The following is a 14,011-nucleotide window of genomic DNA, read 5'->3' as shown; positions in this document are numbered from 1 at the left end:
CGACAATTGGGAGAAGCATGAAAAGAGTGCCAAAGTGGCAGATTCATCCCTTGCAGATACAAGTCCAGGATATGGAATGACACCTTTATTCCCCATCTGAAGTTTTGAAATATTTAGTGACAGAATATTTGAGTGTAATTAAAAATCCACGATTAGAAGTGGGATACAGGATGTGCTCTGTGGAATGAAACCATGTAGGGTGACTCTGGCATAGAAGGGTTCATTTCAGTCACCTTTGTAATGAAGAAGCATAGACAAGATTATGACTTTCACAGACAAATACAGATGAAAATGTGATACTACTTGTTCAAACAATTGGTACAGCAAGGGCAGTATTAGATTGTGATAATGCACAGGCAGGAGAATCTCAGAGAAGACATAAGAAATGCCCCACTGGGTCAGTACTGTGGCCCATTCAGCCCACTACTCTGCTAAGAGTTGTAGAAGAGACAGCATTTGGGACAGAACACAAACCTGTCCACTATGTGTAGGCTACTGCCCTCACACTCTCCCAGCATCCATAATTCTTCTATCTAGGATGTCAGAAATACCCTCTATCTGCTAGCACCTCCTTGTGAAACTGTTTTTACACCAGTTTATCCAATCACTGTTTCAACCGGCTAGTACCATCTGTCTCCAGAAGCTCTAAAGGCAACACATTCCAGAAGTTCACCACTCCCAATGGAAAAAAAAAAAGAAAGAAAAAGAAGGTCTCATCTATGTAAAATTTATATCATCCTAAGTCCAGCATTTGCACCATGGTTCTAGTATGGCAGGATTCACAGAATTAAAATTCTGCATTTATCTTGCTCACTGCCTTCATGATTTTGTGAGCCTCAGTCACATCTCTCAATCTTTAGTAACTCAACAAAATAATCTAGGACACCAGGTATCAACATTTCTAACAGTACAAGCAATCAGCACTGCATGAAGGAAGGAATCTGCTCAGCTACTGCCAAAATACTGCATTTCTCTGACAAGTAGGACCACCTTAAGCTTATGGAACAAGTAACGCGGCTCTTGCGTCTAGTGAAAGATCTTCTCTGTTCTGAGATGAAGAACCCATGAACACAGGTTAGGACCTGGAAATTAGAATTTGTTGGCAAAAAAGTGGGGGAAAAAAAAGCATTAGTCCAAGTCTTGCCTTTGTAAAGATTTCTGAGATCTGGTGAGACTGAAAATTAAGTCCATAGTAAGCTCTCATCAAAAAATTGAGGAATATCCAAACAAGACTCCAAAGATCAGGCCTACAGTATATAAACACATTCACTCATCAATGTAATCCTGGTCTGAAGAAGAGTTTTCCTTGAACTTCAGCATTCTGACAAATTTCCAAACTATCCTTTGGGACTGACGGTTATTCTCATGCATAATCACCAACTTTCCTACAGATATGCTCTTTTATTTCCAGATAGTAAAGAAAACACAAAGTGCATTTCTCCACTGATATTTCAGTGGTCCGCCCAAAAAGTTCAAACATAAGATTATTAGGAAAACCATGACAGACACATCCAGGCCAGTCTGACTACAGCGTATGACTGAACTGCTCTGGAATGGGAAATTAGTCTAGCATCACCTAGGTATGCAAGTCTGTGTGACATAACCAAAAGATACAGTTCTCACCAATGCAGCAAAACTTGCTCTCACCTCCAGCTGTGATATCAGTTTGATTGGGCACCACTTCATTTATCTTTGTGCTGAACAATACTGCTCCCTTGAACGGCAGAATTTCTGCAGCAGATGGCATTTAGGAGGAAAACGTGAAAGCTGTAGTCAGGGTGAATGCTGAGTGACCACTGTATTCATTCAAAGGAAAAACGCGCCCATTTCAAGAGGTTTTCTCTTGTGAACTCATTTTTGTTAACAACTTATTTTCCAACACTAGGAACAAAAATTGTTATCTCCACGGCAGGAACTGACAGTGGGCCTCATCTACATGCTTGCAGAGAAAAAGGACCTACACTGTAAAATCATTTTGGGTCTTTATTCTTCATCAGGGGTGTTAATAAGGTGGATCATGATTTCAGCTAAGTTTTCCTTCTCAAGGAAGCCAGTAAGCTAGAGACGTTATGAGACAGCTTAAGTGGCTGATGGCTATGGGACAGTAACACTTGTCCCAATAGTCTATGGACCTCCTAAGAGAGGGCTACCAATACAGCAATAATTGCATAAAAGCCACATGCCAGAACCCATGATCTGTTACATGACATGTGCAATCAGTCATGCGCTACTCATTTATGCAAGAAATTAGGGATGGTACTGATGATCCCAGTGTGAGTTTATGTTCAGGATGTGTGAACTCCACCTATCCTCTCATGGTGGTGAGGCAGTCAGCAACAGCAAAATTTTACTTATCACTGATAGTGGGCCTGCAGATATCATTAAGGAAGCTCTATGATATCAATGAGGGGCAAAGAGTAGCTATTCAGCTTCTCTGTAACAGCCTTCTGGTACCAAGAATCTTGCCAGAGCCAGTGGCTGCTCCAAAACCTGGAGCTATGACAGAGCTGATCCTCACATCCCTCTCCTAACATTCCAGGTAGTACCGTGTTTCTCAGTATTATATAGGCGAATGCTGACTAAAGAAACAAGTTCAGCAACAATGAGTCTACAAGAGAGGTCCTGAAAAAAATTAAATTTTGGGGGTTTCTGGCATTAGGAACAGTAACTCCAGCTCATGAGGCTTAGTACTTAACAACCAAGCTGACAGAAATGTAACGCAAATACACCTCTACAGAGAGCAGTCGGTGGTATGCAGTGTTTTGGGTGTGCTGAGGTTCTTGAGATAACTAATTCTTTAACTCTGTTAGCTCATCAGAACACATTTTCTTGCCAGAGTTAGCCACTGAGGGGTTCCCACATAAAAAGCTTTAACTACTTTTTGTAGGTTTTCTGCAGTTGTATGTGTCACACAGATTCCTAGGCTTTCTGATGCAAGGTCTGTGCTACTGGTTTACCCAAGAGATGTACCTGCACCTTTTTTTGTGCTTGAAGGGATACAGAGCAGAAGAGTCACAGTTAGGAATGTTTTCCTGGAATGTAAGAGTCTTCCAGGCAGAAAAAAATCACAGCATACAGTATATGCTGAACAGCACTGGTGATTAATCTGTACAACTTCAAGGACACCGCTTTGTGTTAAACAAAGGATTTATATACAAAATTATGTGTTTGTTCAAATACAGATGTATTTTTCCTAGATACTTGAGTTTTCTAGTGGAAAGATAAAATTCTGCCAGTGAAACTCTAGAAGACTTCAAGAACGTGCTACTGCCAAAACCAAGGAACTTCTACTCAAGCCACAAGATTGCTGAGCAGTACTGAAACAAGGCAACACTCTTCTATCCTTTACACGGCATGAGCAAAGGTGAACCACAACAGTGTAGCACACGCATTGTATACATACTGTACCAATACCGCTGGCAAAAGAAACCTCGTGGTCTGCGTTGGATCATATTTGTAAACAATTGCCAGAAGAAAAGCTCATGCTAGATAAAATACAAAAGGTCTCGACAAGAAAATCCTGTTCCCACCATCACAAAAACCAAGCTTTCACATCTTTTGCCTTCTGATTCCATGCTATCAATCACAATGTTTACACCCCGTGTCAGCGTAACACAATGCAAATAAGGAATCAATACAAAAGGAGGGAGCTGGAATTGTGTATTTTATGAAGTGTTCTCATGGAAATTTCTATAAGTGTAAAGCCACCAAGTTATAGAAGGTAAGAGTTCACCTAACAAAAACCAAATACTATTCAGGCAATTCAGCAGTTATTATGTTCTAATTTTATGTGGAAGAAGTTTAAACAAGTGAGATAGGCCAAGCAAATATTTTCCTTAGAGTAGTTATTTAAAAAGCATAATAAGGAAAGGTCCCAGCACATCTACTCTAAGGCTAGGACATAACCCCGGTCCCTGCGTAATACCTGGAGGCCAGCTGGCGTTGCTGGATTTGCTTCCAATCTTGTTCGTTGGTGGAGATTTGGCAGGTAACCAACTATCACCAGCAGGGCCTGCATGGCCACCTAGTGGGTCGCCCTGAATTATGTCAAACTGGTTGTAGGGCGATCCTCCACGAGTCTTTCCAGGGGGCACTATTGCACCTGAAGCATTAAAAAGATACATTTACGCTCAGGAAAGGTTGGGATCTTTATAAGTATGGTATACTAAAAAAAAATAAATATATATTTAAGATGCATACTGATGAGGCAAGACATTCACTAACTTAAACCATAATCTTATCTGAGTTATTTCACCTCTGGCAAGATGATACTGTTAAGACATTTCTGAAATAGACAGTCCCTTTCTCACCATTTTTGTGCATATTGGCATCTTGTGAAGCCACAGAGGGCAGCCCTTCCATCATAGTCCACTGCTTAAAGCGGGATTCTGTTCCAGCCTCTTTCCCTCCCACCATGCCATAATCCATGCCACTTGAGCCAAAGCCTGTGAAACAAACAAACAGAACTCCATTGTCATTTGCTCTTTTTGGTTTAAATATCTTCAAATTGGAAGTCACTGTTATCATAAGAAAGGTAAACAAAAAATCAACAGTAGCAATGAAATGCTCAAAAGGCAACTTTCGAATAAGCTTGTTAGGTCAGTATGCCACCAAGATACGTTTTGTTATTACATTTATCGTCTTCCCATGTAGTGAAAATAATGCAATTTGATCAAGAGTTGACACTTGTTACCTCTGCTCTAGTGCTTAAACATAAATTACTTATTTCTGGACCCAAACATAACTGGCTAATATTGTAATGCAATTACCATATTAATATGGTAACTACAGGCAATGCACCAAATCTCTTTCCACAGAGCACTTACCTGAACCGTATCCAGGTATTTGCCCTTTGGTCTGTAAATCTGAGAGACCCACATTCAAAGGATTGGGTACCATGCTGTCTAAATGCGGCTTAGGCCCAACAGGGTGGGACGGTGAATGCTTCATGCCAGGCTGCCTCTGCTGCTGCTGCTGGAGGGCACTCACCATACGAGCAATCTGCAAATGGAAGAAAAAAATGGGGATGATACATCCTATACTGTAACACAGAACTCCAAACATGAAGAAACAGTGACTTGAAACAGGTCCAAAGAACCTTGCTCTCTGAAAAGTGCAATCTGAAGAGAGCAGATGACAGACATTACTAAAGCCAGTGCCGCCTTTGCTGCAGACCTTCCCAGCACGCTTTATACTTCATATGATTGACAAAAACAGTGCCACACCTGTTGCTCCTGCTGTTGTCGCACAGCTTGAGATAACTTCCTCTGGCTTTGTAACAGCTGCTGCTGCTGCTGCTGCTGCTGAAGGAGGAGCTGACATGCCTACAAGATAAGTGGGGGTGGGAAGAGTGAAAATACAGAGCTCATCAAGCAAAATATAATTGCCAGGAGCTAGTCACTAGCAAATGCTTTGCTCAGAACTTAGGTAAACTGCTTCTCTTTCCACACACTCAAATAAAATGACAATGAATGCATTAGAAGAACACTATATCCTTCACTTGTTTCTAATTTAACATCATGCAACAGTATTACTACCACCTACTTTATTACCATCACTATGACTACAAGTCTGAAGAAAACTTCATTAAAAAAAATCAACAAACAACTGCTCTGCCTACACAAACATTGCTTAGAATCATTACTAGCCCACCGCAACATTCACAATAATTACACAGGCCTGTCTAATTTATCTGCAGCTGCCCTCTAGCAGGGCTGTATTTTCCTTTAAAACGAACAGGGAATATTTGTACAAAAATAACACAAGATCAGTGGAACAAAACAGAATTGGAACAAACATAAAAGCTCTTTCAGCAGACAATTTGTAAACAGTCTGTCCCACAAGATTACAAGCTACTTACTAATTGAAACTGGGGAATCTGTGGAAGCTGGCTCAGCATGGCAATCTGTTGTGGAGAAAGCTGGGGGCCCATATTGAAAAGACCAGGATTCAAGCCACTGTTGGGAAACTGTTTGAGCATGGAGGCTGAAACCTGCATGGAAACCAGTTACATATCCTCAAGAAATGCACTGCTATGAGAAAAGATGATGAAATAGAAGTATTTCTATAAAGGAATAGGTACAACACCGATCTTAAATGGTGTTCTGGGAAAGACATTACAGATTTATTAACATATCACATTTAAACATGCACAATCTATGACTTGAGCAGAGTGAATACCTCACTTGATTGACAATATACAGTATTACATGTGCAGATGCGGACACACACACAAAGGTTCCTCCCCCAACCGATCGGTTGCTAGAGACAACACTAAATTAAAATGCTGATATATACGCAGCTAACCAGTAATCACAGTACTGCATTATCACATTAAAAACGTACTTCTTGACAAAGGAAAAGAAAGGCATTCAGGCAGTCACTGGAGCAAAGAAACAGTGCCTCACAGAAAGAGTTAATCTCTTTGTATGCTGAATAAGCTATAGTAAAAGACAGGAGTAGGTGGAGAAGAATCCCCCCATTTCTCCCTGCATTATTTGAGAATTACACAAGTAGAATTCAAGAGAATCTCCAAAAGCCTTCATCAAGTCCAAAGCAAAAGGCAAACTTGTGCATTTGGAGACCCTGAGGTCTTAGAGCTCTGCAATGGAAATGCAATGTGTAGCCCTTCATCAGGCCTCTCTTTCAGGGGCAGGAAGCACAAGACAAGACTGCTTGAAAAAAATTAAGCAACCTGTCACACTTGAGAAAAAACTTTCAGCTTTCACTTTTTTTTATTGTTTTTAAAATACTTTGCAAAAGCCTATGTAAGACACAGGATTCCCGAATCCACTTTTGAGGTTTAAAAATACTGGTAGCAAGCATTTATCACCAACTGCCTTGAAATAAGGAAGAAGGCTAATCCTTCTGCACTCAGTTTTAAGCACTTTCAACTACGAATTTTAATTTTTTATCTTACCTAAGTTTTCAATTTCTTAACATCAAGTCAAGACTAGGATAGATGTACAAGTAACTTCAATGATGTGCTCTGAAGGCTGTAGCTATACTTTTTACAAGTAACCAGTTACTATAAATTCCTTACCTGGGGAGAAAGAAATTGGGGAGGCACTTGCGCCCGGATATTGGGGGAAGGATTTAGTGGCTGCACTGGTGTGTGCATGCCCCTCGATTGTGCTGTGCTGTTTCCAAACAAACCATGATTGCCACCCTATAAAATTAAAGCAGTAGTGAGAAGATGAATCTTTCAGGATAATGGATCTCTATGCTATTAACTACATATCAGTAACAGTGAGGCAAGTACTGACTTAAACAGACTACCCTTAGAATTACTGAGATGTTTGCTGCAAATCAGTAATATTCTGCCTGCTGTACTACATTGTTGAGATGCAGGCTCTTTCTCCTCTACATTGAAGAGTCATGTTTATCCACTTATTTCAAAGCACATACCAAAGCTAATGTTTTATATTTTGCACTTCACATGTTGGGAAATGGAAACCTGAAGTACAAACAACGCGCTCAAGGAAACATTCCATTGGCTTAGAAGTATGGCAAGACCATATCTACATGAATTTTGGGCCATCATTTTAGAAAAGTCAGGTACTTTTTCCGAGTAGGTTGTTGAGATATCACTTACAGGCCTATTACATCCTCTGCAGGCCTTTCACTAACTGAAATTAGAATTCAAAAAATTAAAAATTTTCCTTCTGATGTGAAAATTTCAGCACTCTGGATTGGGATGTTTTTCTTCTCATTTTTTTCTCCCTGCTGAAGTGAAGAGCAGGAAAATTTTCAAGTGAGAAAAAATGTTTGTGTTTTTTTTTCTCCCAGTGATTTATTTTCTAACACTAGAATACTTGCTGTTTATTTTGAGTCTTTTTTAAATGAGAAGTATTTACTGTTTTATAAGCAACTTCTGTAATAATAAACCCTACTGCATGAAAAAGACCAAAGAAAACTCTGATTATGCTTCTCTATTTCAGCCTCTGAGCAGACTGCCTTTATTTGTAACATCTTTCAACAAAAGCCACAGGAAATGTTATGGACAGTCTCCTACACTAACATTTCCATGCTGTTGCTTTTAAAAGCTGAAGCTCCAGAAAGTCCTTAACATGCCATGATTCTGTCCTTTCATTTTCAAGACCCTCAGAACTTCCTACCTTCTGCTGTATATCAGGCTGCCTATGATCCTCAGATACCTGTGGTTCTAAACAGTACGTTCTCCATCCCTCAGCCATCAGTCTCTGTTCTCCTTCTCCACGCCAGCGCTGCTGTACCCAACAGGAATTCATCATTCTTCCAAACTGAGATTGTGAGGCCTTCTCCAAAACCTTTCCTTCCCTTATAAATACACCAGGATTTCATAAACTTTGCCTCCCTTCTCCCACAATAGCACGCATCCTCCACTATCCTTGTGCTAAAAGAGAAGTCTCCCATCCTACCTCTATGCTGGCAACATTTTGGATTGTCTCATTCACCTGCATCACATTTCACCTTCTTAATTGTATATTCTCTTTCAGAAGCAACTCAAGATGTCATACTATGCACATAGCAGGATAAACAAAAACCCCCAAGAGACAAAAGAGTTTTTATTCTGGAAAGAACTGACTGGCGTCAACTACACATTAAAATTTTTGAGAGGTTTGAAGCTGCAGCTACACTTTCAGCCCTCCCTGGAGCTCAGAGTTCTGCACACCAAATCAAAGAACATGCCTGCAAATTTTGGACTTAATCTGATGTTCAACACTGATTGTGTCACATAGAAACAGAAAGACAACACAAAGAAACACCATCATGTTAGGCATGTTACTACATAAGCTAGTCCAGTTGCAATACTTCAGTTCTATTCTTTCATGTCCTAGTATTCTTGCAACATTTTCTTCTAGCGTAACGCAAAACGTAATAGCCAGAAATTCTTCCAAACTGCAGTTACCCATTTCATTTCTTCCCCACCATTACTGCATATACAGGGAAAAAAAAATATTGCTACTTCAAGAGTTTTTCAAGGCTACTAAATCAATCCTTTCTTTGGGCTGCGGGGAAAGGAGAAGGGAAGAGGCACAATGCAAAATGACTGCAATTTTTTAAAGGCACATTTCTACACACAAGGTCATCAGGTCTGTCTGGAAAAATTCAGTGTCAGGGAGAGGTGGGATGGTGTGTGTGGCAAATCAGTAGCCTCTAACCGCGTTTTAAAACAGCAATTAAAATAGAAAGGTTGCCACTAACTTCATGACTTCTGAAAAGCACATCTATCTGCTGCTGCACTGTGATTCAGGAAGTAAGAGGCCAACAAAAACAGATGGAATACATTTTGATGATAGGAATCAAAGTGGATTGATTCTCAATGGCCTAATATAGATGAAATTTCCATTAACGATATTAATTTATTTAGTAGGAAAACAAATGCAAGCAACCAACTAACCAGGATTAAGCCCAGGTTGCAGCCTTATAACAACGCATCTTATAAGGTGGCCTGCTTACTTGTCTAGCAGCGAAGTTTTGGGGACTGAGCCCTGAGCCGATTGCCCCAAGGCCGACGTTGGATAGTGTGGAACCAGAGGGAGACAGCTTGTAGCTGGGAGAAGGGGAGAAGGGAGAGCAGGGAGCCTCATCCCCAAGGCACCCATCTTGATTGGAGAAAGGCAAAGTCAGCTGAAGCAGCAGTTAGCCAACAGCAGCAGTTGGTTAGTGAAGCAACAGAACGCAAGAGGAGAGAAAGAGGGACGGTGAGTGACTAGGAAGAAGCAAAGTTAATTTGTAATAGCAGTTACAAGGACAAAATTTCTGACTCAAATGATCACTTGACAATTAAGATTTTGGTCCAAGGAGATAATCAATAAATTCCTAAAGGTTTTTTTAAAAATACATCTTGAACTCAAATGAAGTTCTTTTCTGACAGTGGCTATTACCACTACAGAAACAAAGAAACCTTGAATGAATTCCTAATGTTAGCACACACCTACGAACATACTTTGTTAGGAATGGATTAGCTCTGCTAGTGGTATTTATTAATTAGGCCACCAGAGGGAGTTGACAAAACTGGTTTTTGGCCTGTTATACTAAAATGGAGGAGTTAAATTCATTGACAGTAACACACCTTCAGAATTTTTAAACCAGATTTCTTTTGCAGTTTACATGTGATAAACTTAAAACTGTATTAAAAAAACAACTCTAGAGCACTGGACGCTGTCCAATTAATAGTGTGAAGCAATTAATGTTTGATAATAACAGTGAAAGCTTCTATTTAAAATAGGCAAGAATATGAAAGAAATGCTACCATAACATACAACAGATGCCACAGAGAAACAGATGTCATACAGAAGCTTACAGTACACGGACATACAGCATAAGGGGTTGTGGAATTTAGAAAGGGTGTTTCCAATAAATGACAGACATGAAAGCAGAAAAAATTTCGAAGACTGTGATTACTTATGTTTACTTAGATCTAAACCATTTTTTTTTCTTACAGTAGATGATTGTAGTCAGTAGCCAAAAGAATCATTGTGATGAAACCTATAATGAATTTCGTTGCTACCAGTAGTTTATCCTTCCAAGAAAAACAAAGGAATTTCTTTCTATCCAAATTAAGAGCAGTCTGTTCTAGAATAAAAAGCCTAATTCTCCCCAGATAATTTAGTTTGTCTATGCACATCTGACACCTGTTTTATATCACATTCATTCTACAAACGTAATTCCCCCACATCTTTTATTATTGAGTTTGTCCAAGGTTACCGAATTTTTAGCACTTTCAGAAGAGTAGGGTAAAAACTGGGACCTTGAACACAGAGGTTGATATTAATTTATCTTAACATATTTCTCTCACCTTCTCAAAATAAGGCCCACTATCTGTGGTTCCCATGTCTTTGGAATTAGGTGGACGGAACCCAGATCGATCCTTTCTCATCATGTCATTAAAATCCCCGAGATTCATGGCTCGTTTATCTACTTCAAACTTCTTATCTGGGAGACCACCTGTGTAAAAAAAAAAAAAAAAAAAAGGCAATGAAATTAGCACCAATAATCTCTACCACATTTCATGACAGCAGGTTCACAGCCAAAGAAAGCACCTCTAAGAATCAGGGTATAAATTAAGATCTGTCTTACAATTTAGCATAGCTACAGTTGCTAGTAGAAGTTTTGTAAAATTAAAGTAGGAAGTTTCATTTCTAAGACTGAACAAAACAGTTTAAGTTTAGAGAGTTTAATGTGAAGTGTTTCTCACAATTTATGTACGGATATATTAATTTCTACAGCAGCCTAGTTCAACTAAAGATATTCATTCAACATAATTCTCAATGTCTTCCAAAACTCACACTGTTATTTATTGGTATTCAGTATCTATAGAGACACCACTATTTAAGTTCTCCATATATTCTACTTAGCCTTTACTGGGTTTGGCACTGAGAAAGAATTTCTCAAACTGCAAAACCATGCACATAATTTGATCACAACTCTTCTACAGTCACGCAAATTTAACTCTTGAACACCACAGATCATCTGGTATAGCGTAACTTCCAGACAGGCAAGCAAACTCCCTCAGTCTGTATGCAGTGATTACCCAACCAGTAAGAGAGACACTTTTCAAACATCTCCTACAGTCTCCTGCCACTGTTTAATGAATAATCTGGAGGAACACAAGGAAGACATGTTAATAACAGATGATCAAACTGTAACATACACAGTGAACGAGACATCATCTTTCCCTATAAGCTTCTCATCAACCAAGTGCTGATGGAAGGAAGTTTTCTACTTTACATACTTAACTGCTGCCAAGAAACCATTTTTTTTTCCCATGTTTGGCACCTTTATGGTATCAGATGCATACTGTTATGCTGAAGTAGATGGAAAGCATCTTAGTTTTAAAATATGGCCAACATGCTAGAAATGAGCTTTACTGGTATTTTTAGTTTTAAATAATCTTGTTTAGTAGCACAGATGGCCTTTCCAAGAATCATTAAAAAAAACGTGTCACCACAGTTAACCAAAATCTATGACTCTTCCAAAGGAAGGTGGTGATAGATATCTTATCCTACTACTGGCAAAATGCTAAGTCTTCGTCAAACAGAACAGACAGCTAGTAACTCCGATACCTTCAAAACACCGGTTCCTCAAAAAAGCTTCTCAAAGCCAGGATCTCTTCTTAATGTCCAGTCACAAACTATTAATATTCATAGGTATGTTATTGCCAAGAACCGATGAAATCAACCACTAATTACATGGGGTTTTCTTGCTGGCACAGCTTTCGAAGTTGATCCAGCTTCATCCTTTCAGATGCCTTCAACATCATTTATCACAAAAATACTTACCAAATCACTTACGTATCTTGGCTTGTAACTGGAGTTATGCGCTGACCTGGATGAGCTCATCCCTTTCTAACATATTCTAAAAAGCTAGAACTACCTCTGCAAAAGCAGTCCCATAAAATGTCACATACATCTCAATCCTGTCAATACCTTCATCTAACCACTACACGCAATGCCAGCAACGCACTACCCAAAAGGCTTGTGTGCTTTAACTCTAGACAGGAAGCCCTGTCCGTTAGTTGCTTGAAAAGAAACTGAAAGCAAGACAGAATTTCATCACTATGTGAAATGAAAGCGGGTCAGTGCCAACAGAAGATGACTAAGTTGCAGAAACACCCTTTTGTCTCTTCAGTTATCCTGATGATCCAATCAACTCCTCAAACATTACTGAACGATGCCTTGTAAAATGGCTTGTTAAATAACAGGTCAAGCACCTCTAAAGGCTTCAAGCATAGATATGCATGCCACTTAAGAGTTGAGGCAGCTACTTAAACTTCAATATAAACAAGGCCTTGCTAAGAGATATGATAGCATTCGTTTATCCCATCCATACAAAATTCTGACGCAACCTTGAAACCTGCCGTGTGTCTTTTGCACTTGCCAACAAAAACTATAAATAATGCAGGCGGCTGAAAACTAGCTTTACCTTACGTAGTATAAGATGACCATTAAAATCTGCAAAGTTTGAATTTTACCGTCTACAGTATGCAAGAATACTTGTACATGAATAAATACGAAGCCCCAAATCCTCTACATGCAGAAACATAGAACAGCTAAAAAGTCCAACCATCTTCTTAAAAGAAGACGTTCCATCAGTTCTTGGATTTTTCCCCACTATTAACAGCTGCGACAAACACTGTGAAAAATGCAAAATGAAACCAGAGCTTGGAAGATGACATTCGTGCCTTAGTGAGGAAAAAGACACCGTTAATTAGATATCCCTCACCACGTGCACGCAGCTTAAAAGAAAAAGAATTCTATACAAACAAAATTACGTAAAGTGATCCGGTACTGGGAGACAGGAGACAGAAACTGTTGTTGAGCAAAGTTACCTAAAACATTTGCAAATAGAAGACTCAATGTCGTGAAAATACATCAAGTGGGGTAAACCAAATGGAAAAAAACCCACATTTGAAACATGTTTTCTGTTTGACCAAGAATATTTTAACGATACTGGCTTTACACCTTTGCCATAAATTTACATCATCCAAGCCTACTGAGCAAGTACATACACTTAGATATCGAGGTGTTGCACCTGAATGCTAAATCAGGTTATGGCTTTGTAACGTATTTGCAAGACAGCTGCATGAATTGCATTTGAATCAATAGAAATTGACAATTAATTCCCCAGTCTTTACAGGTGATTTGAGAATTCAGAGATCTGCAGGGGTTGCAACTAATACATCTAAAAAGAAAAAAAAAAAAAAGACAAAGTTGGTTGTCAAAGAGAGGGAAGGAAAAGATAAAATATTAAGTGGTTTTGACAAGCTGCTTACTGTAGCAAATTTCATGCCTCAGGACTTACATACTAGGAGAGTTTTCAATGGAAAAAAGTTGCATCCTAGTAAAAGAAGTTATCCTTTGAAGGGATTTGATAGAGGAAAAAAAAAAGGAAGTAGATCTTCAAGCATGCTATTGAGCCATCTCTCTTCTGTCTTGATCAGTAAATAGAAGCATCACTCCAGCACCTCGTAATAAAAGCAACGCATTTTTCCAACAGAGAGACCAAGACCAACGTAGTAAGAATT

The 14,011-nt window shown here is 39.2% G+C and overlaps 1 protein-coding gene across 24 annotated transcripts in view; it reads right to left on the bottom strand.

Annotated features, from left to right (window-relative positions):
* The window catches only part of TNRC6B (trinucleotide repeat containing adaptor 6B), a 134,006-nt gene that overhangs the window by 8,261 nt on the left and 111,734 nt on the right, over positions 1–14,011 (bottom strand). For 19 of the 24 annotated variants that reach the window (XM_054219576.1, XM_054219589.1, XM_054219604.1 and 16 more), the window contains 8 exons: positions 10,784–10,932; positions 7,043–7,168; positions 5,861–5,992; positions 5,226–5,324; positions 4,827–5,001; positions 4,311–4,445; positions 3,926–4,102; positions 1,648–1,731 (listed from right to left, as the gene is read on the bottom strand). In XM_054219576.1, coding sequence (XP_054075551.1) covers positions 1,648–1,731; positions 3,926–4,102; positions 4,311–4,445; positions 4,827–5,001; positions 5,226–5,324; positions 5,861–5,992; positions 7,043–7,168; positions 10,784–10,932 — 1,077 coding nt within the window. The remainder of the gene's footprint in view (positions 1–1,647; positions 1,732–3,925; positions 4,103–4,310; positions 4,446–4,826; positions 5,002–5,225; positions 5,325–5,860; positions 5,993–7,042; positions 7,169–10,783; positions 10,933–14,011) is intronic. The other 5 variants (XM_054219696.1, XM_054219623.1, XM_054219523.1 and 2 more) reach the window with 2 other exon arrangements.

The sequence above is a fragment of the Rissa tridactyla genome, chromosome 1 (assembly GCF_028500815.1).
Source record: "Rissa tridactyla isolate bRisTri1 chromosome 1, bRisTri1.patW.cur.20221130, whole genome shotgun sequence".
Lineage (NCBI taxonomy): Eukaryota > Metazoa > Chordata > Aves > Charadriiformes > Laridae > Rissa > Rissa tridactyla.
This window is presented reverse-complemented; position numbering and strand designations above follow the sequence as displayed.